Source organism: Salvelinus alpinus, chromosome 25 (assembly GCF_045679555.1).
Source record: "Salvelinus alpinus chromosome 25, SLU_Salpinus.1, whole genome shotgun sequence".
NCBI classification, from domain to species: Eukaryota; Metazoa; Chordata; class Actinopteri; order Salmoniformes; family Salmonidae; genus Salvelinus; species Salvelinus alpinus.
The window spans coordinates 41,765,048-41,785,723 of record NC_092110.1 but is presented as its reverse complement, the minus strand read 5'-3'; the positions used below and the strand labels follow the sequence as shown (position 1 = coordinate 41,785,723).

Here is a 20,676-nt window from a genome sequence, read left to right as displayed (position 1 = left end):
ATGTCTGGTGAGTATGCAGGCCATGGAAGAACTGGGACATTTACAGCTTCCAGGAATTGTGTACAGATCCTTGTTACACACAGCCGTGCTGAAACATGGGGGCGGATGAATGGTACGACAATGGGCCTCAGGCATCTGCTTATGCCTGCCCATACCATAACACACACTGCCAAATTCTCTAAAATGACGGAGGTAGCTTATGTTAAAGTGGACAGTCCTGCAGTCAGCGTGGCAAGATCATGCTGTTTAATCAGCTCCTTGATATGCCACACCTGTCTGGATTATCTAGGCAAAGGAGAAATGCTCACTAACAGGGATGTACCCTAAATCTGAGAAATAAGCTTTTTGTGCGTATGGAGCATTTCTGGGATCTTTTATTTCAGCTCATGAAACATGGGACCAACACTTTACATGTATATTTCTGTTCCGTGCACATCGCTTCAGAGATCTAGACTGAATAGAACCCTTACTGTATTTAATCCACAAAGCTACGCTGATCATTTCAGACAATCGCTTATTAACAATTTCTGTCCAATAAAATAAAGCCGAGCTGACCTTTCACCTTCTGTTACATTGCTTCTTTACAAATGACTCAAACCTACTTCTGAGAAAATCAATATTTTAACAAAACGCAAATCACTACCAAAAAATGTCAACTGTCTCGCTCATTATTTTTTTTAAAACACACAAATAACATTTGGCAAAACCAGTCAAGGCAGTAGGCGATGGTGCTCCCTCCGTTCTACACGAGTATCTGGCTGTGTTCCCAGGTACAATGTCTGGATAGGTGTTTTACGTATCAAATCAACCACATATGTTATAGCCAGGCCGGCACAGTCAATGACTTGCAACGTAGTCTGCCTGGAAGACAACCTCAATCTAACAGCTGAGCACTAGGCTGCTCCTTGTCAACATTATATAGATATACAAAATACGCCTTCAATGGAGGCAACACCACATAATAAAATTGTCTTTCAGTAGAAAAAAAAAAAAAGTTGACAGTGCATAGAATGACATCACAAGACAAGGACTTCTCCCTGTCCTTCCACGTTGTGATTCACTTCCTGGTTCCTGAGCTGACCAGAATATTGCCGTGTTTACATGCTAGTCGGAACTAGAAAACTCAGAAATGTCCCACTTGTTGATTCATTGTACGCGACACACCTATAACTACAACCAGGAAATGTCAGTTTCCTAGTTCTGACTAGCACCGTGAACACGGTATATGTTGATGAATGTGCAACTGGACCATTCAAATCCAAAATGGTGGATTTAGATGTCAGGGAAGTGGTAGTTGAATTTCTGATCCAAAATGGTGGATTTAGATGTCAGGAAAGTGGTAGTTGAATTTCTGATCCAAAATGGTGGATTTAGATGTTAGGGAAGTGGTAGTTGAATTTCCTCAGGCTGGTATAGTACTTCTTGTTGTCCAGAGCTGGGAAGATACTGCTGCTGGTGAGCTGAGGCAAATACTAGAGAGAGGAAAGGAAACGAGAGTTAATGAAGTTGGAAGAGCGACACTATATCATCTCATAGGCAAGAATTTAAATAGTGGAAAAGAATACAAAAATGACAGAGGATGTACTGCATCGTGTAGACACCTTCAATTGTTTGTACAGCATTTTGCCATCTCTGACAGCTGGTCCCAATTTGCATGGAGCTTCCACCATATTGCTTCCAAGTTCCACCTTACAGATCTACAAACATTGAAGGGTTAGAGCCAAGAGGAAAGGGGGTAGGGAGGGAATTGGGACCGGCTGTTTTAACGTGAAGAAGCATACTGACCCCAGGTGGGAGGTGTTTGCGGGGCAGGAGGCGTGACCTCTTCTTGGTGGAGCGGTCATGTTCCCGTCCGGTGCTCTCGCTCTCCTCCCGTTGGCTGTCGAAGTACGGGTGCTCCAGAAGCTGCTCACAGGTCAGCCGCTCCGACGGGTCCATACGCAGGCAGCCCTGGGGTCAGGGGGCAAAGGTCATTTAGGGAAGGAATATTTGCTAATAAAACATCAGAGACCATTAAATGAGAGATCATTAATTTCATAAGAGAACCAGATATTTTTACCACACAAATTGCCAGCAGGTGAATGGCTGGATAGACAGGCTTACCTTCATCAGACTCAGTGCTTGATATGATAGGTTGGGGTATTTCAGTTCCAGAGTTTCCTATTGGATGATAAATGATGCCTTATTGTGTATATATTATTTTTTTTACCCTTTTTATAATTTCCACAAGTGTTGTGAGGCAGCGAGTAACCAGTTTACACTCCGCTGTATACTGTGTACGTAACAAATAAAACAAATAAACGTTGATTTAATTGATATACAGCAGGAATCATCAACTAGATTCAGCCGAGAGGACGGTCAGAGGACAGGAACATAATTACAAATAATTTGTAGACTGCAAATTGACCGCAAGAAGCTTCAAACGGGCTGCCAGTAGGGAACCCTGAAATACGGTACGCTCCTCAAGATGTTTTATTGAATCTGATTTATTGAACGTTTTGGTCGATGAATCATCATTATATGTTTGTTCTCACCATTTCCTGAGGCTCTGGGATGCACACTCCACTGAAGAACTGGTTCTTACTGAATACCTGCTGGTGGCGGGGGATCAGGTCTCCTGCAGACAGACACACACACAGACAGACAAAGTTCTTACTTCTCTCCTCTACCTAACACACTGTAACAGGTGGACGTAATGTGACAGTGACGACAGCCTTGTATTTTACATTACATTTGACATTGTTGGTCATATGTGAGGTGCTTGTTGGTCATATGTGAGTGGCTCTCATGCAGAGGAGCTCATGTTTAGTGATAATAAAGGGGACCGTCCTTTTCCTGACCTAACTGGTGAAACTGGTATTATATACTAGTATTATATACTATTATTATATACTGGTATTATATACTATTATATACTGGTATTATATACTATTATATACTGGTATTATATACTGGCATTATATACTGGTATCATATACTATTATTATATACTGGTATTATATACTGGTATTATATACTGGCATTATATACTGGCATTATATACTGGCATTATATACTGGCATTATATACTGGTATTATATACTAGTATTATATACTGGTATCATATACTATTATTATATACTACTATTATATACTGGTATTATATACTGGCATTATATACTGGCATTATATACTGGCATTATATACTGGTATTATATAGTATTATATACTGGTATTATATACTGGTTATAACGCGTCACTAACTGTTATAACGCGGCACTAACTGTTATAACGCTTCACTGTTATAACACATCACTAACTGTTATAACGCATCACTAACTGTTATAACGCATCACTAACTGTTATAACGCATCACTAACTGTTATAACGCATCACTAACTGTTATAACGCATCACTAACTGTTATAACACATCACTAACTGTTATAACGCGGCACTAACTGTTATAACGCTTCACTGTTATAACACATCACTAACTGTTATAACGCATCACTAACTGTTATAACGCATCACTAACTGTTATAACGCATCACTAACTGTTATAACACATCACTAACTGTTATAACACATCACTAATTGTTATAACACATCACTAACTGAAACATTGATGCATTGGTGCAAACAATAGTGCACTATGAAGGGAATAGGGTGCCAACAGTCGTGCACTATGAAGGGAATAGGGTGCAAACAATAGTGCACTATGAAGGGAATAGGGTGCCAACAGTCGTGCACCATGAAGGGAATAGGGTGCCAACAGTCGTGCACTACGAAGGGAATAGGGTGCCAACAGTAGTGCACTATGAAGGGAATAGGGTGCCATTTGGGACACCCTAGCTATATTAATCCCACGTACCCAGTGTCTTCCTGATGAGGTAGAGCTGGTCCATGTCTGACTTGCCGGGCCAGAGGGGGATGCCAGAGAGCAGCTCAGAGAAGACACAGCCCAGCGCCCAAACATCAACAGGGGCTCCATACTGAGTATCACCCACGAGCAGCTCAGGGGCACGGTACCATCGCGTTGCCACATAGTCTGTGTAGTAGTCACATGGACCGGCTGCAGGGACAGATCGATACACAGCTCTGTTTAGGAACAAGACTTAAAGCCTGCATGGTATAACGCATTTAATATAATGTGGTTATAATGCATTGTAAGACTTTTTATAAGCAGGCTTTACACAACATAGACAGATAGTTAGAATATAATGGTATAGGATAGAACAGAACAGAATAAATATAACTTCATTGTTCAATGTGAATCAAAAATTGTGTTATTTCACCCCCAAAAAACACACACGAGTCTGGAAGCTGTTAGATACAAGACTCTGTTTAGGAGGGAAGAATTGATAAGAAATGGAACTAGTGTTGATTTCAATGGTGCCAGAAAGTTAAGACTGTGGTATTACAACAGGAGTCCACCAGGGGGCAGTAGACCTACAGGAACAGTACAGTAACATGACTTTTCTGCTCAGGGAAGGAGCCTCAAAGATTCTGTACCAAATAGCACTATATTCCCTACATAGTGCACTACATTTGACCAGAACCCTATGGATCATAGTAAACATGTATAGCACTTCATAGTGAATAGGATGCCATTTGGGACACACAATAACTTACTGAGGATCCTGGCGAATCCGAAGTCACAGAGCTTAATGACCTGCTGTTTAGTGATGAGGATATTCTCGGGCTTCACATCTCTGTGGATGCACTGCAGGAGACAGAGACAACAAGCAAAACGTTAGTCGTTTAACAGTGCCAGCCAGGGCGGACCATTCATTCAACCACAGCTGATCATGTGGCGGTCTTGTACGGTTGTTGATCTATACGTGAGAAGAGGACAACAGCCTGGTTCCCAGATCTGTTTGTGCCGTCTTGCCAACTCCTATGGTCATTGTCAAGCAAATCATTAACAAGACAACACAAACAGACCTGGGACCAGGCTATGTCACAAGGCAGCACAAACAGATCTGGTACTTTCCCAGGCTAGAGAAGGCGGTACTTTGCCAGGCTAGAGAAGACGGTACTTTGCCAGGCTAGAGAAGACGGTACTTTGCCAGGCTAGAGAAGACGGTACTTTGCCAGGCTAGAGAAGACGGTACTTTGCCAGGCTAGAGAAGACGGTACTTTGCCAGGCCAGAGAAGACGGTACTTTGCCAGGACAGAGAAGACATGCAGCAGATCAGGAGGGTGTATTCACTAGGAACCAAACAGAAGCAAACAGGACGAAACGGGTAGGGAACTACCTCAATTTGTCCAATGAGAAACAGTTGTTTTTCATTTTTTTCTGTTGCAAAACGTTTTGCTACGGTGTGCAATAATAAATTACCCCACATATCCGGACTTTAGCTGTGCAGCTTGACTGTTAAAGGGGCCCCGTGGCGGTTTGTTGTATCTCAGTGAAAGATTAACGGTCGGTCGGCCAGGAGACTGGAATGCTAGTAAAACAGCGGTTTGGGTAGGGGAGGGACGGAGAAAAAAGTAGGGAAAACCACTTACGTTCTGTTTATGACAGAAGTTGACAGCCTGGAGTGTCTGCCAGGTGATGCTTTTTACCAGATGTTCTGGAACACTGGAAGATGAGAAGAGACAACCAAGTAGCACAGATATACTTTTACATTATAGATTTAATTTTCAGGACTATGTATGTAATTCTATGACCAGTAAACCCAAAGCCAGGTACAGATCTTCAGATTGCTGGCTCTAATCTCTGACTGCAGTTTACAGCAACCTGTAATAAAAATAAATAAAACTGTTGCCCCTATGACTTCCACTGATGGTTAGCTAGCAGTGGCTAACGTCAGCTGACGTTTGTAGTGGCTGATTAGTTCTCTCTCTTTCTCAATTAAATTAAATTCAAGTGGCTTTATTGGCATGGGAAACATATGCTTACATTGCCAAAGCAAGTGAAATAGATAATCAAAAGTGAAGTAAACAGTACAAATGAACAGTAAACATTACATTTACAAAAGTTCCAAAGGAATAGAGACATTTCAAATGTCATATTATGTCTCTATACAGTGTTGTAATGACGTGCACATAGTTAAAAATAAACAAATATGGGTTGTATTTACAATGGTCTTCACTGGTTGCTCTTTGCTTGTGGCAACAGGTCACAAAACTTACTGCTGTGATTGCACACTGTTGTATTTCACCCAGTAGAATGGGAGTTTATCAAAATTGGGTTTGTTTTTGAATTCTTTGTGGGTCTGTGTAATCTGAGGGAAATATGTGTCTCTTATATGGTCATACATTTGGCAGGAGGTTAGGAAGTGCAGCTCAGTTTCCACCTCATTTTGTGGGCAGTGTGCACATAGCCTGTCTTCTCTTGAGAGCCATGTCTGCCTACGGCGGCCTTTCTCAATAGCAAGGCTATGCTCACTGAGTCTGAACATAGTCAAAGCTTTCCTTAAGTTTGGGTCAGTCACAGTGGTCAGGTATTCTGCCACTGTTTACTCTCTGTTTAGGGCCAAATATCATTCTAGTTTGCTCTGTTTTTTGGTTAATTCTTTCCAATGTGTCAAGTAATTATCTTTTTGTTTTCTCATGATTTGGTTGGCCCCAGGGCTAGCTTGCTTAGGGGACACTTCTCCAGGTTCATCACTCTGTAGCTGATGGCTTTGTTATTGAAGGTTTGGGAATCGCTTCCTTTTAAGTGGTTGTAGAATTGAACGGCTCTTTTCTGGATTTTGATAATTAGCGGGTATCGGCCTAATTCTACTCTGCATGCATTATTTGGTGTTTTATGTCGTACACAGAGGATATTTTTGCAGATCTAGGTGATGATGTAGGCCCTCCTTGGTTGGGGACAGAAGCACCAGATCATCAGCAAACATTTGACTTCAGATTCTAGTAGGGTGAGGCCGGGTGCTGCATATTTGTTGATATTTATGTTGAAGAGGGTGGGGCGTAAGCTGCATCCCTGTCTCACCACCCGGCCCTGTGGGAAGTGTGTATCTCTCTCCCTCTCTCCCTCCCTCCCCTCTCCTCTCCTCTCCCCCTCTCTCCCTACCTCTCCCTACCTCTCTCTCCCCCTCCCTCCCCCCCTCCCTCCCCCTCTCTTATTGTAAACTGTAGTCCAGAAGCCCATCCATCAGTGTTGCCATGGAGATGGCTAAATCCAGCCTTACAACTGGTGATTTAATAGCCATCCTAAATGGCTCCCTATATAGTGCACTACTTTTGACTGGAACCAATAGGGCTCGTAGGGCTCCGGTCAAAAGTAGTGCACTATATAGGGAACAGGGTGCCACTTGGGACATAGACAATCTCCATCCCCCTTCCTGTGGCTGAGCCCCCCATGGGAGTGAGGCAGGCACCAGATAGCTACAAACCCTCTATTAACTGTGTGTGTGTGTGTGTGTGTGTGTGTGTGTGTGTGTGTGTGTGTGTGTGTGTGTGTGTGTGTGTGTGTGTGTGTGTGTGTGTGTGTGTGTGTGTGTGTGTGTGTGTGTGTGTGTCTGTCTGTCTGTCTGTCTGTCTGTCTGTCTGTGTTCCTACAACTCTACCTCCCTCCCTGTCAGCCAACAGCATTCTGGGACTGCATCGCTGTAAACATTCCGCAACGAGCAGGTCAGTCTCCGTGGTAACAGCCAAACACTGTGGCTATCAGCAGGGGAGACACTATATACAGGTCATAGATAAACAGCAGGGGAGACACTATAAGGGGCGGCAGGTAGCCTAGTGGTTAGGGCGTTGGGCCAGTAACCGAAAGGTTGCTAGATCGAATCCCTGAGTTGACAAGGTGAACATCTGTCGTTCTGCCCCCTGAACAAGGCAGTTAACCCACTGTTCCCCGGTAGGCCGTCATTGTAAATAAGAATGTGTTCTTAACTGACTTGCCTGGTTAAATAAAGGTTAAATAAAAAAATTAAAATATATACAGGTCATAGATAAACAGCAGGGAGACAGATAAACAATCTATAGAATCTATCAGTGTGTGAGACAGAGAGAGCTTGTGTGTAGACAGCCAGAACTCACCCTCTGGGGTATCGGTCCAGCTCGTTGAGGACGGTGTGATCACAGTATTCAAACACCAGGTGTAGCTTACGTTTACGTCTGAACACCTCAATCAGGTTCACCAGGTTGGAGTGCTTCAGTTGCTGCTCGGATAACACACACAGACACACACACACACACACACACACACACACACACACACACACATATACAGTTGAAGTCGGAAGTTTACATACCTTAGCCAAATGCATTTAAACAATTTCACAATTCCTGACATTTAATCATCGTAAAAATTCCCTGTCTTAGGTCAGTTTGGATCAGCACTTAATTTTAAGAATGTGTAATGTCAGAATAATAGTAGAGAGACTGATTTATTTCAGATTTTATTTCTTTCATTACATTCCGAGTGGGTCAGAAGTTTACATACACTCAATTAGTATTTGGTAGCATTGCCTTTAAATTGTTTAACTTGGGTCAAATGTTTCGGGTAGCCTTCCACAAGCTTCCCACAATAAGTTGGGTGAATTTTGGCCCATTCCTCCTGACAGAGCTGGTGTAACTGAGTCAGGTTTGTAGGCCTCCTTGCTCGCACACGCTTTTTCAGTTCTGCCCACACGTTTTCTATACGATTGAGGTCAGGGCTGTGTGATGGCCACTCCAATACCTTGACTTTGTTGTCCTGAAGCCATTTTGCCACAACTTTGGAAGTATGCTTGGGGTCATTGTCCCCATTTGCGACCAAGCTTTAACTTCCTGACTGATGTCTTGAGATGTTGATTCAATATATCCACATAATTTTCCATCCTCATGATTCCATCTATTTTGTGAAGTGCACCAGTCCCTCCTTCAGCAAAGCACCCCCACAACATGATGCTGCCACCCCCATGCTTCACGGTTGGGATGGTGTTCTCCGGCTTGCAATCCTCCCCCTTTTTCCTCCAAACATGACAATGGTCATTATGGCCAAACAGTTCTATTTTTGTTTCATCAGACCAGAGGACATTTCTCCAAAAAGTACGAGCTTTGTCCCCATGTGCAGTTGCAAACCGTAGTCTGGCTTTTTTGTGGCGGTTTTGGAGCAGTGGCTTCATCCTTGCTGAGCGGCCTTTCAGGTTATGTCGATATAGGACTTGTTTTACTGTGGATATAGATACTTTTGTACCTGTTTCCTCCAGCATCTTCACAAGGTCCATTGCTGTGGTTCTGCGATTGATTTGCACTTTTCACACCAAAGTACGTTCATCTCTAGGAGACAGAACGCGTCTCCTTTCTGAGCGGTATGACGGCTGTGTGGTCCCATGGTGTTTATACTTGTGTACTATTGTTTGTACTGATGAATGTGGTACCCTCAGGCATTTGGAAATTGCTCCCAAGGATGAACCAGACTTGTGGAGGTCTACAATTGTTTTTCTGAGGTCTTGGCTGATTTCTTTTGATTTTTCCATGATGTCAAGCAAAGAGGCACTGAGTTTGAAGGTAGGCCTTGAAATACATCCACAGGTACACCTTCAATTGACTCAAATGATGTCAATTAGCCTATCAGAAGCTTCTAAAGCCATTACATAATTTTCTGGAATTTTCCAAGCTGTTTAAAGGCACAGTCAACTTAATGTATGTAAACTTCTGACCCACTGGAATTGTGATACAGTGAATTATAAGTAAAACAATCTGCCTGTAAACAATTGTTGGGAAAATGACTTGTGTCATGCACAAAGTAGATGTCCTAACCGACTTGCCAAAACTATAGTTTGTTAACAAGAAATTTGTGGAGTGGTTGAAAAACAAGTTTTAATGACTCCAACCTAAGTGCGTGTAAACTTCCGACTTCAATTAGCATGCCAATTTACTGTAGGTGCACACAGTAATATGGATATAGCGATTACATAACAGAAAGTAATGGATCTGTGTTTGCTTCGTGCAGAGCGGCTGACAAGCTCCCACATGTCTTATCAAAACAGAGATTGCAGGAAGTGGAACGGTAATAAACATGCTGTGGTCTCCCATGACAACCGATATGTCCCTATCTGGAGTTCTAGAACTGTTTATGAGGATGATGAGGAGGTGGATGAGGAAGCTGCTGGAAGAACTGTTTATGAGGATGAGGAGGAGGATGAGGAAGCTACTGGAAGAACTGTTTATGAGGACGATGAGGAAGCTACTGGAAGAACTGTTTATGAGGACGATGAGGAGGATGAGGAAGCTACTGGAAGAACTGTTTATGAGGACGATGAGGAAGCTACTGGAAGAACTGTTTATGAGGACGATGAGGAAGCTACTGGAAGAACTGTTTATGAGGACGATGAGGAGGATGAGGAAGCTACTGGAAGAACTGTTTATGAGGACGATGAGGAGGATGAGGAAGCTACTGGAAGAACTGTTTATGAGGACGAGGAGGAGGATGAGGAAGCTACTGGAAGAACTGTTTATGAGGACGAGGAGGAGGATGAGGAAGCTACTGGAAGAACTGTTTATGAGGACGAGGATGAGGAAGCTACTGGAAGAACTGTTTATGAGGACGAGGAGGATGAGGAGGATGAGGAAGCTACTGGAAGCTACTTGGTCAGGCAATGACCATAGTAGTTGGCAAGACACGTTTCGTCAAGCCCATACAGTATGTCACAACAACAAAACGATATGACAAGATGATACGGTCTATAACAGACATGGTGTCAATAACAAGATGATACAGTCTATAACAGACATGGTGTCAATAACAAGATGATACGGTCTATAACAGACATGGTGTCAATAACAAGATGATACAGTCTATAACAGACATGGTGTCAATAACAAGATGATACGGTCTATAACAGACATGGTGTCAATAACAAGATGATACAGTCTATAACAGACATGGTGTCAATAACAAGATGATACGGTCTATAACAGACATGGTGTCAATAACAAGATGATACAGTCTATAACAGACATGGTGTCAATAACAAGATGATACAGTCTATAACAGACATGGTGTCAATAACAAGATGATACAGTCTATAACAGACATGGTGTCAATAACAAGATGATATGGTCAATAACAAGATGATACGGTCTATAACAGACATGGTGTCAATAACAAGATGATACAGTCTAAACGTCAACAGTGAAGAGGCGACTCTGGGATGCTGGCCTTCTAGGCAGAGTTCCTCTGTCCAGTGTCTGTGTTCTTTTGGCCATTTTAATATTTTATTTTTATTGGCTTAGTCTGAGATATGGCCAGCATCCCAGAGTCGCCTCTTCACTGTTGACGTTGAGACTGGTGTTTTGCGGGTACTATTTAATGAAGCTGCAAGTTGAGGACTTACGAGGCGTCTGTTTCTCAAACTAGACATTCTAATGTACTTGTCCTTTTGCTCAGTTGTGCACCGGGGCCTCCCACTCCTCTTTCTATTCTGATTAGAGACAGTTTGCGCTGTTCTGTGAAGGGAGTAGTACACACAGCCTGGTACAAAATCTTCAATTTCTTGTATCTTTTATTAATGTTTATGATGAGTATTTCTGTGAATTGTTGTGGCTCTCTGCAAAATCACCAGATGTTTTGGAAGCAAAACATTACTGAACATAACGCGCCAATGTAAACTGAGATTTTTGGATATAAATATGAACTTGATCGAACAAAACATACATGTATTGTGTAACATGTTGTCCCGGGAGTGTCATCTGATGAAGAATATCAAAGGTTAGTGATTAATTGTATCAATATTTCTGCTTTTTGTGACTCCTCTCTTTGCTTGGAAAATCGCTGTATGCTTTCTGTGACTAGTCGCTGACCTAACATAATGATATGTTCTGCTTTCGCCGAAAAGATTATGTGAAATCGGACACTGTGGTTGGACTAACGAGAATTTTATCTTTAAAATGGTGCCTAATACTTGTATGTTTGAGAAAATTGAATTATGAGATTTCTGTTGATTGAATTTGGCGCCCTGCAATTTAATTGGCTGTTGGCGAGGGGTTCCGCTAGCGGAATCCCAGTCCTAGACAGGTTAAAGGCGTATTGGGACCTGAACGATGAACATATCGGCTAACTACGACGGACTCAAACGGGAGATACTCAGCCGCTACGGGTACAGCCTGGCCCATCGGGCTCAACTATTCAACAACTGGAGGTTGGTAGCTGACGCATCCCCCCGAGCCCAGATGAGCGACCTACTGCGCGTCACCAGGGGATGGCTCCTAACCGACGTATCCACCCTCTCCATCCTAGACAAAGTGGTCCTGGATCGCTTCCTACGAGCACTACCCCACGACATGAATAGGGCAGCGAGTCTATGCTCGCCCCAGACCTTGGAAGGCCTCCTGGAAGCAGTGGAGACGCATCAGAACACTCAGGCCCTGCTGAGTGGGAGCCGGGCCGAGTCGGCGACCAGTTCGAGGAGTAGGAAGGACAGCCCCACTGCTGTGTACCCCAAACCGACAGTCGGCAGGGCCAAGGGACCGCAAACCTGTGGAGAGACGGCTGGGGTAGGGCCGACCCGCCACAGACGACCCCAGGTAGATGGAGGTGTTTTGAGTGTGGCGCCCGGGGGCACACTGCCTGGAATTGCCCGGCTCAAGAGGAGTCGATGCCATCAGCAAGCTCCGGAGGCGAGGAGGGTCACGCGGTGACCTACGTCACCTCCTGTTGGGCACACCACAAATCAACTGCAAAGGGTGAAGGTTGACGGACATGACACGGAAGCTCTATTAGACTCCGGAAGTATGGTTACCCTCGTAACCACGAGCCTGCTGAACCAGGATACCAAACGTGGTAGGGAGATGTCCATTTCCTGTGTTCACGGGGACACAAAGCGGTATCCAACCGTATGGGCCAACATCGCGACGGCACAAGGGAACTGCCAGATGATGGTGGGTGCAGTACCAGAGATGTGGTGCCTCTCCTACAGGGACGAGATTGTCCGCGGTTCGCAGCCCTGTGGGGGCACGAGCTGAGGAAGAAGGTACAAGCCGGGCGAAGACGAGAGCGAGGACGACCCATCGCCTGTGCGGCCCGGAAGCAAACGTGTATCTACGGGTCCGGAGTCAGAGGGGGTGCCGAAACCCAACCCCCCCGGGGAACCACAGGAGGGGCCAGTCGAGTCACCCCCTGGGGGCCAACTGAGGGGAAAATTCGGGACGGCCCAGTGGGAGGATCCTAACTTGAAAGCCGACACAGCCCAAGTGGTAGTGGTGGATGGACAGCTACTTCCAGGGGTGAGTGACTGGCGATACCCCCATTTCCAAATCAAGAATAACCTTTTGTATCAGGTGTCGCACCAACAGGGGGAACTTCGAGAGGTATTGTTGCTGCCCCGACGGTACGTGGGAACCGTACGTGGAAACCGCACGACCCTCATTGAACACCACATCCGTACCCGGCCCGGGGAAATGGTACAAAAGAGGCCATATTGGATTCCGGAGGCCGTGAAACAGGAAGTAGAGGCTATGCTGAGGATGGGGGTTGTTGAAGAATCTCACAGTGCATGGTGCAGCCCCAACGTGTTGGTGCCCAAACCGGACTGTAGCCCAAACCGGACTCTACCCCATGCCGAGGGTGGACGAGCTCATCGACCGATTGGGAAAGGCCCGGTACATCAGCACCCTTGACCTGACCAAAGAATATTGGCAGGTACCGTTGGTAGCCTCCTCCCGGGAGAAGACGGCGTTTTCAACACCAGACGGGTTTGTATCAGTACCGGGTGCTCCCGTTCGGTCTCCACGGAGCCCCGCCCACATTCCAGCGACTGATGAACAAAGTACTTCGACCCCACCAGCAGTACGCAGCGGCCTATTTGGATGATATCATCATCCACAGCCAAGGTTGGGAAGAGCACCTGACGTGCCTCCAGGCCGTGCTGTACGCACTCAGACAAGCCTGGTTGACCGCAAACCTCAAGAAATGCAAACTAGTGTTCGAGGAGGTGGAGTACCTGGGGTATTTGATTGGACGGGGGAACGTCCAGCCCCAGGAGAGGAAGGTTCATGCGGTCAAACAGTTTGACGTTGCTTCCAGAGGCCGTTTGGAGCACGGTAGTGAGTGATGCAACCGAGGACAGATGATTTTAACGCGCTACATGATTCAGCACTCGGCGGTCCCGTTCTGAGAGATTGTGTGGCCTACCCCTTCGCAGATGAGCCGTTGTTGCTCCTAGACGTTTCCACTTCACAATAACAGCACTTGACCAGGGCAGCTCTAGCAGGGCAGAAATTTGATAAACTGACTTGTTGGAAAAGTGTCAATCTATGACGTTTTTATGTCTTCACTATTATTCTACAATGTAGAAAATAGTAAAAATAAAGAAAAACCCTTGAATAAGTAGGTGTGTCCAAACTTTTGGCTGGTACTGTATATACTGAACAAAAATATAAACACAACATGGAACAATTTTACTAAGTTACAGTTCACATAAAAGAAAATCAGTCAATTGAAATAAATTCATTTGGGCCTAATCTATGGATTTCACATGACTGGGCAGGGGTGCAGCCATGGGTGGGTCTGGGAGGGCATAGGCCCACCCACTTGGATCCAGGCCCAGCCAATCAGAATGATTTTTTCCCCACAAAAGGGCTTTATTACAGACAGAAATACTCCTCAGTTTCATCAGCTGTGGCTGGTCTCAGACGATGTGGAGGTCCTGGGCTGGCATGGTTACACGTCGCCTGCGGTTGTGAAGCTTGTTGGACGTACTGACAAATTCTCTAAAACGACGCTTATAGTAGAGATTTTAACATTCAATTATCTGGCAGCAGCTCTGGTGAACATTCCTGCAGTCAGCATGCCAATTGGCCTCTCCCTCAAAACTTAAGATCTCTGTGGCATTTTATTTTGACAAAACTGTACATTTTAGAGTGCCATTTTATTGTCCCCAGCACAAGGTGCACCTGTGAAATGACCATGTTGTTTAATCAGCTTATTAATATGCCACACCTGTCAGGCGGATGGATTTTCTTGGCAATTGAGAAATCCTCACTAACAGGGATTTAACAAATTTGTCCACAAAATATGAGAGAAATAAGCTTTTTTGTGCGTATGGAGCATTTCTGGGATCTTTTATTTCAGCTCATGAATCATGAGACCAACACTTTACACGTTGCGTTTTTGTTACATATAATATCGCTAATTCTTAATGTCAATTACATGCAATTAGTTTGTTGTTGAACACATCTGGCTGATTGAAAGGTAAACAATTAATTCTACATACTAACGGGAAAGGAATGTTTATTCTGGATACGCTGAATCTATCACAAGCTGTCAGGGTTGTTGTGAGTGAATCCAAGATGCACAACAGTCAAATATAAGACAGAAAAAAAATACAGCAACCAGTTGTTGAACTAAAATGACACTAAACATTTTCCTCAACTAGTGTCAAAACATCCCCAGGACTGTATGGTAACTGCGTGTCTATTGGTTGCTATCCTCTGTATTCAACAGAAAGCTCTTAAAACAGGGTCAGTGAGCAAGAACAAAGACAGAATACCCTCCCCACTTGTGTCCAATGACGTACAACTGGGATACAACAAGGCAGGGAAAAGCAGAGTCTTCATTCACCTTCCCTGCCTTGGTGCATGCATCTACATGGGGTTAACAGTGAAGTCTACAGGGGGTTTACAGTGAAGTCTACAGGGGGTTAACAGTGAAGCCTACAGGGGGTTAACAGTGAAGCCTACAGGGGGTTAACAGTGAAGCCTACAGGGGGTTAACAGTGAAGCCTACAGGGGGTTAACAGTGAAGCCTACAGGGGGTTAACAGTGAAGTCTACAGGGGATTTACAGTGAAGTCTACAGGGGATTTACAGTGAAGTCTACAGGGGATTTACAGTGAAGTCTACAGGGGTTAACAGTGAAGTCTACAGGGGTTAACAGTGAAGTCTACAGGGGGTTAACAGTGAAGTCTACAGGGGATTTACAGTGAAGTTTGTTATAAAAACACAAGCAGTCAGAGAGGATTTATGCAACAGGTGTGAGATAATAAAAGAAAAATAAATAAAGATTTCTCAAGGCTGGGTGGTTTTAATAAAGATGGCTCAAGGCTGAGTGGTTTTAATAAAGATGGCTCAAGGCTGAGTGGTTTTAATAAAGATGGCTCAAGGCTGAGATGTTTTAATAAAGATGGCTCAAGGCTGAGTGGTTTTAATAAAGAGGGCTCAAGGCTGGGTGGTTTTAATAAAGATGGCTCAAGGCTGACTGGTTTTAATAAAGAGGGCTCAAGGCTGACTGGTTTTAATAAAGATGGCTCAAGGCTGAGTGGTTTCAATGAAGATGGCTCAAGGCTGAGAGGTTTTAATAAAGATGGCTCAAGGCTGGGTGGTTTTAATGAAGATGGCTCAAGGCTGACTGGTTTTAATAAAGAGGGCTCAAGGCTGAGTGGTTTTAATAAAGAGGGCTCAAGGCTGAGTGGTTTTAATAAAGATGGCTCAAGGCTGAGTGGTTTTAATACAGATGGCTCAAGGCTGGGTGGTTTTAATAAAGATGGCTCAAGGCTGGGTGGTTTTAATAAAGATGGCTCAAGGCTGACTGGTTTTAATACAGATGGCTCAAGGCTGACTGGTTTTAATAAAGATGGCTCAAGGCTGACTGGTTTTAATACAGATGGCTCAAGGCTGACTGGTTTTAATAAAGATGGCTCAAGGCTGGGTGGTTTTAATAAAGATGGCTCAAAGCTGAGAGGTTTTAATAAAGATGGCTCAAGGCTGAGAGGTTTTAATAAAGATGGCTCAAGGCAGGGTGGTTTTAATAAAGATGGCTCAAGGCAGAGTGGTTTTAATAAAGATGGCTCAAGGCTGAGTGGTTGTAATAAAGAGGGCTCAAGGCGGAGTGGTTTTAATAAAGATGGCTCAAGGCTGAGTGGTTTTAATAAAGATGGCTCAAGGCTGAGTGGTTTTAATAAAGATGGCTCAAGGCTGGGTGGTTTTAATAAAGATGGCTCAAGGCTGAGAGGTTTTAATAAAGATGGCTCAAGGCTGAGTGGTTTTAATAAAGATGGCTCAAGGCTGAGAGGTTTTATTAAAGATGGCTCAAGGCTGAGTGGTTTTAATAAAGATGGCTCAAGGCTGAGAGGTTTTAATAAAGATGGCTCAAGGCTGAGTGGTTTTAATAAAGATGGCTCAAGGCTGGGTGGTTTTAATGAAGATGGCTCAAGGCTGAGAGGTTTTAATAAAGATGGCTCAAGGCTGAGTGGTTTTAATAAAGATGGCTCAAGGCTGAGTGGTTTTAATAAAGATGGCTCAAGGCTGAGTGGTTTTAATAAAGATGGCTCAAGGCTGAGTGGTTTTAATAAAGATGGCTCAAGGCTGAGTGGTTTTAATAAAGATGGCTCAAGGCTGAGAGGTTTTATTAAAGATGGCTCAAGGCTGAGTGGTTTTAATAAAGATGGCTCAAGGCTGAGAGGTTTTAATAAAGATGGCTCAAGGCTGAGTGGTTTTAATAAAGATGGCTCAAGGCTGGGTGGTTTTAATGAAGATGGCTCAAGGCTGAGAGGTTTTAATAAAGATGGCTCAAGGCTGAGTGGTTTTAATAAAGATGGCTCAAGGCTGAGTGGTTTTAATAAAGATGGCTCAAGGCTGAGTGGTTTTAATAAAGATGGCTCAAGGCTGAGTGGTTTTAATAAAGATGGCTCAAGGCTGAGTGGTTTTTACCTTCAGCATCCTAATCTCTCTCAGAGCGATCCTCTTAATGACAGGATCGTCTTCAGACTCCACAAACTTCTTGATGGCAACGATCTGTCCCGTGTCCCTGTTCCTGCACTTGAACACCACGCCGTAGGACCCCTCCCCGATCTTCCCCATCTTCTCATACTTCTCCATGGTGATGTCTGAGGACTGACTCGGAGTGGTAGTAGTCGCAGAGCAGTCGACCAGGTCCAGCAGATTTACACTTGTTTTGGTCCAAGAAACGCGGTCCTTGATTTGAGATCTTAAAAGCAAACCAGTACATCAGCGTGTAAGAAGTTTCTGATTTTGAAGAGCAATACATATTTTTAATCAGGTTTTCCTTGGGAATTAAATACTGATACATTCGTATTTTATTACATTTCTGACTCAAATGTTTGTATCCTGACACTAACTTAACAGTAGAGCCGAATGAATGCATTTTCTATCTTGTGTAGGGATGCCAAAGAAAATTATATTCTATACCGTGTGTGTGTCGCCAAATGCCCCAAAAACATGTCAAAGTGAATGAGACCAGGCATGAAAAAGTTACGACATGTAAAGAGCTCTGGCAAGAGAAACTGTTGGGTTGCCTAAACGTATCTAGCCTACAACAGGTTATTGTTGTCAACAGTGTCAAAAAAACTAAAGACTGGTATGGAGGTCGTAAAAACAAAACTGGACCCCCCCCCCCAAAAAACGAAGGGGTTCGGATTTGTATATTAACACCTGTTGCAAACAGAACTTACCCTATCGTACTGTATATTAAACAAGTGGTTGCTTTTAATAATAGCTAAACGGATCACACAGTGATCAGATCACGTGTATAGGAGCCCCAACATAAACCTAAAATCTAATTCTAGTTAAAGATTAATTTATTCGCTTGTGGAAACCTTACACCTGCCTTTGGACAGTTCGATTGCGTAACGAAAACATTTGCATTGCAAAGTATATAAAGGTCTTCCAAGGTAAACGGGGAAAGAAAACAATTGTGTTTTCAACTTCTGTAAATGCATTACAAATCAAAGTCCTTCACTATACAACCGTCTACTTGGCTACTAAATCACCACCTATTAAAGCACAAACTCAAATAACTGTGTCATAAAGCCAACACATAAATAAAAGCAAAAAAACGAAAACGTACTCAAAATAAAATTGCATGTTTACAAAACAAGTTATAATTTCAACACTACATACATTTATTATGAGCCAATATGGTTATTGGTCATATTCAAAGCTATACTTACGTCCAGGTGTCGTTTGGATGTACAGTTTGCAAAATAAGAAATTCAGAGCGGAGAGACACGCTTGACTGGCAAACACATCGACTGAGGAGAATGGAGATGGACATTCACGTTGTTGGAACTGTAGGTCGAGCTGCTCTCTCTCTCAGAAGGCTTTCGCTTTCAACCTGGTCCCCATAGGAACAGACTCCACCCCCTCACACACCGCCTTTTCAGCCTGGTCCCCATAGGAACAGACTCCACCCCCTCACACACAGCCTTTTCAGCCTGGTCTCCATAGGAACAGACTCCACCCCCTCACACACTGCCTTTTCAGCCTGGTCTCCATAGAAACAGACTCCACCCCCTCACACACCACCTTTTCAGCCTGGTCACCATAGGAACAGACTCCACCCCCTCACACACCACCTTTTCAGCCTGGTCCCCATAGGAACTGACTCCACCCCCTCACACACCGCCTTTTCAACCTGGTCCCCACAGGAACAGACTCCACCCCCTCCCACACCGCCTTTTCAACCTGGTCGCCATAGAAACAGACTCCTCCTCCTCACACACAGCCCTGCGGGTGGGTAGAGGGTGGCCAGAGCACCTGTTGTTTTGCTGGAGCAGGGATCTTCTACCTTTTCTTCTCCAAATTATAATTGGAAGAGGAAGTTTAAACTCTAACAAAGCCTATTAGCTAGAACTGTAACTACAAACACATTTTCGCAAAGAGCAGCTGTTCATCTGGTTAAACGGTAGCTTCCAGTGCGGCAACTGGCTGCTGGTAAGTTTTCTTGACTTGGACATAATGTTTTGTCAACACGTAGGTGTCACTGCGACACAGGCGATTGGTGCCTGTGTCGCAGTGACACCTACGTGTTGACAAAACATTATGTCCAAGTCAAGAAAACTTACCAGCAGCCAGTTGCCGCACTGGTAGCTAGCCTTTTAGCAGGTGGTTCTTCTATGCCAACTTGATATCTTCTTCCACTTGTATTATTTTAGCAGACCCCCTGTAGTACCCTAGGGCTGTAGGTAGTACCCTAGTACCCTAGGGCTGTAGGTAGTACCCTAGGGCTGTAGGTAGTACCCTAGGTCTGTAGCACCTTTGGGCTGTAGTACCCAAGGGCACCCAGGGTTGAATACCCATGTGCTATAGCAGGGGTTCCCAAACGTGTTCACTCAGGCCCAGCATTGGGGAACGTCTCGCGTCTATTTCAATGGGCACAAGCACTGTTCACACACTGCTTGTTGACAGAGAACATTTTGTAGGTTTAAAACGTATTTCCGGCAATTCTACACATTTTGTCATATGGTGATTTTTGCAGTTTTAAAGCAAATTTTATTGAAGTTCTATACATTTTGCCATGTCTGTGTATTCATGTGATATGAGTGACTCAAACATTACAAAACCTATGGCCCCCCCCCAAAAAAAAAACGGAAGCTAAAAAAACAAACATTCGCCGATATGGGCTAGTTGATCTGGACATTTCTGACAAGTTAGCAGCTAAGGTATGTATTGAGGTGACGAGACGAGAGGAACTGATGATGCAATACCCAATATAGAAGACGGCCCCCACCGTGCCAGAGCGTTATCCTGGACTCTAGTCACTGATTGGCCGTAGAACAAATCACTTGTGAACTGGCGATTGGTGCCTGTGTCGCAGTGACATCATGAACATTCTATTGAAATGGCTACTTGTATAGTGGAGTCTTTTTTAGACACGTAGCGGTAGCTAGCTACCTTGTGCGTTCTCTTTTAGACTCCGTCTGCATATTTGCAATCAAACACCAGAATTTCCCCATCTCCTTAGCTATCATACTCTGATTTCAAAACTCTGTCCTCCAGAAAGTGGAGAGCAACACTCATAAA

General features: G+C 44.1%; 1 protein-coding gene across 2 annotated transcripts; it reads right to left on the bottom strand.

Annotated features, from left to right (window-relative positions):
- Positions 1-356: 356 nt before the first annotated feature.
- On the bottom strand, positions 357-19,136 carry cdkl1 (cyclin dependent kinase like 1 (CDC2 related kinase)). Of its 2 annotated transcripts, XM_071366826.1 has the most exons (11): positions 18,825-19,136; positions 17,566-17,842; positions 7,973-8,094; positions 5,492-5,564; positions 4,613-4,703; positions 3,852-4,052; positions 2,535-2,617; positions 2,104-2,160; positions 1,786-1,950; positions 1,602-1,697; positions 357-1,472 (listed from the first exon to the last, which is right to left on the bottom strand). In XM_071366826.1, the coding sequence occupies exons 1-11, from the start codon at positions 18,926-18,928 to the stop codon at positions 1,371-1,373; spliced, it is 1,371 nt and encodes a 456-aa protein (XP_071222927.1). In that variant the 5' UTR covers positions 18,929-19,136; the 3' UTR covers positions 357-1,370. The 2 variants fall into 2 exon arrangements, with proteins under 2 accessions (XP_071222927.1, XP_071222928.1); XM_071366827.1 differs by lacking the exon at positions 1,602-1,697 and having other exon boundaries at positions 18,825-19,133.
- Positions 19,137-20,676: the final 1,540 nt, after the last annotated feature.

What these genes read in the sequence shown, in the direction of transcription:
- cdkl1 (XM_071366826.1), bottom strand. Translation starts at nt 18,928, where the DNA reads ATGTCCATCTCCATTCTCCTCAGTCGATGTGTTTGCCAGTCAAGCGTG. An exon ending in TCCCAGAGCCTCAGGAAATG is followed by an intron (nt 2,161 to 2,534) that starts GTGAGAACAAAC and finishes ATCATCCAATAG; the next exon opens with GAAACTCTGGAACTGAAATA. An exon ending in AAGCACTGAGTCTGATGAAG is followed by an intron (nt 1,951 to 2,103) that starts GTAAGCCTGTCT and finishes CCCTGACCCCAG; the next exon opens with GGCTGCCTGCGTATGGACCC.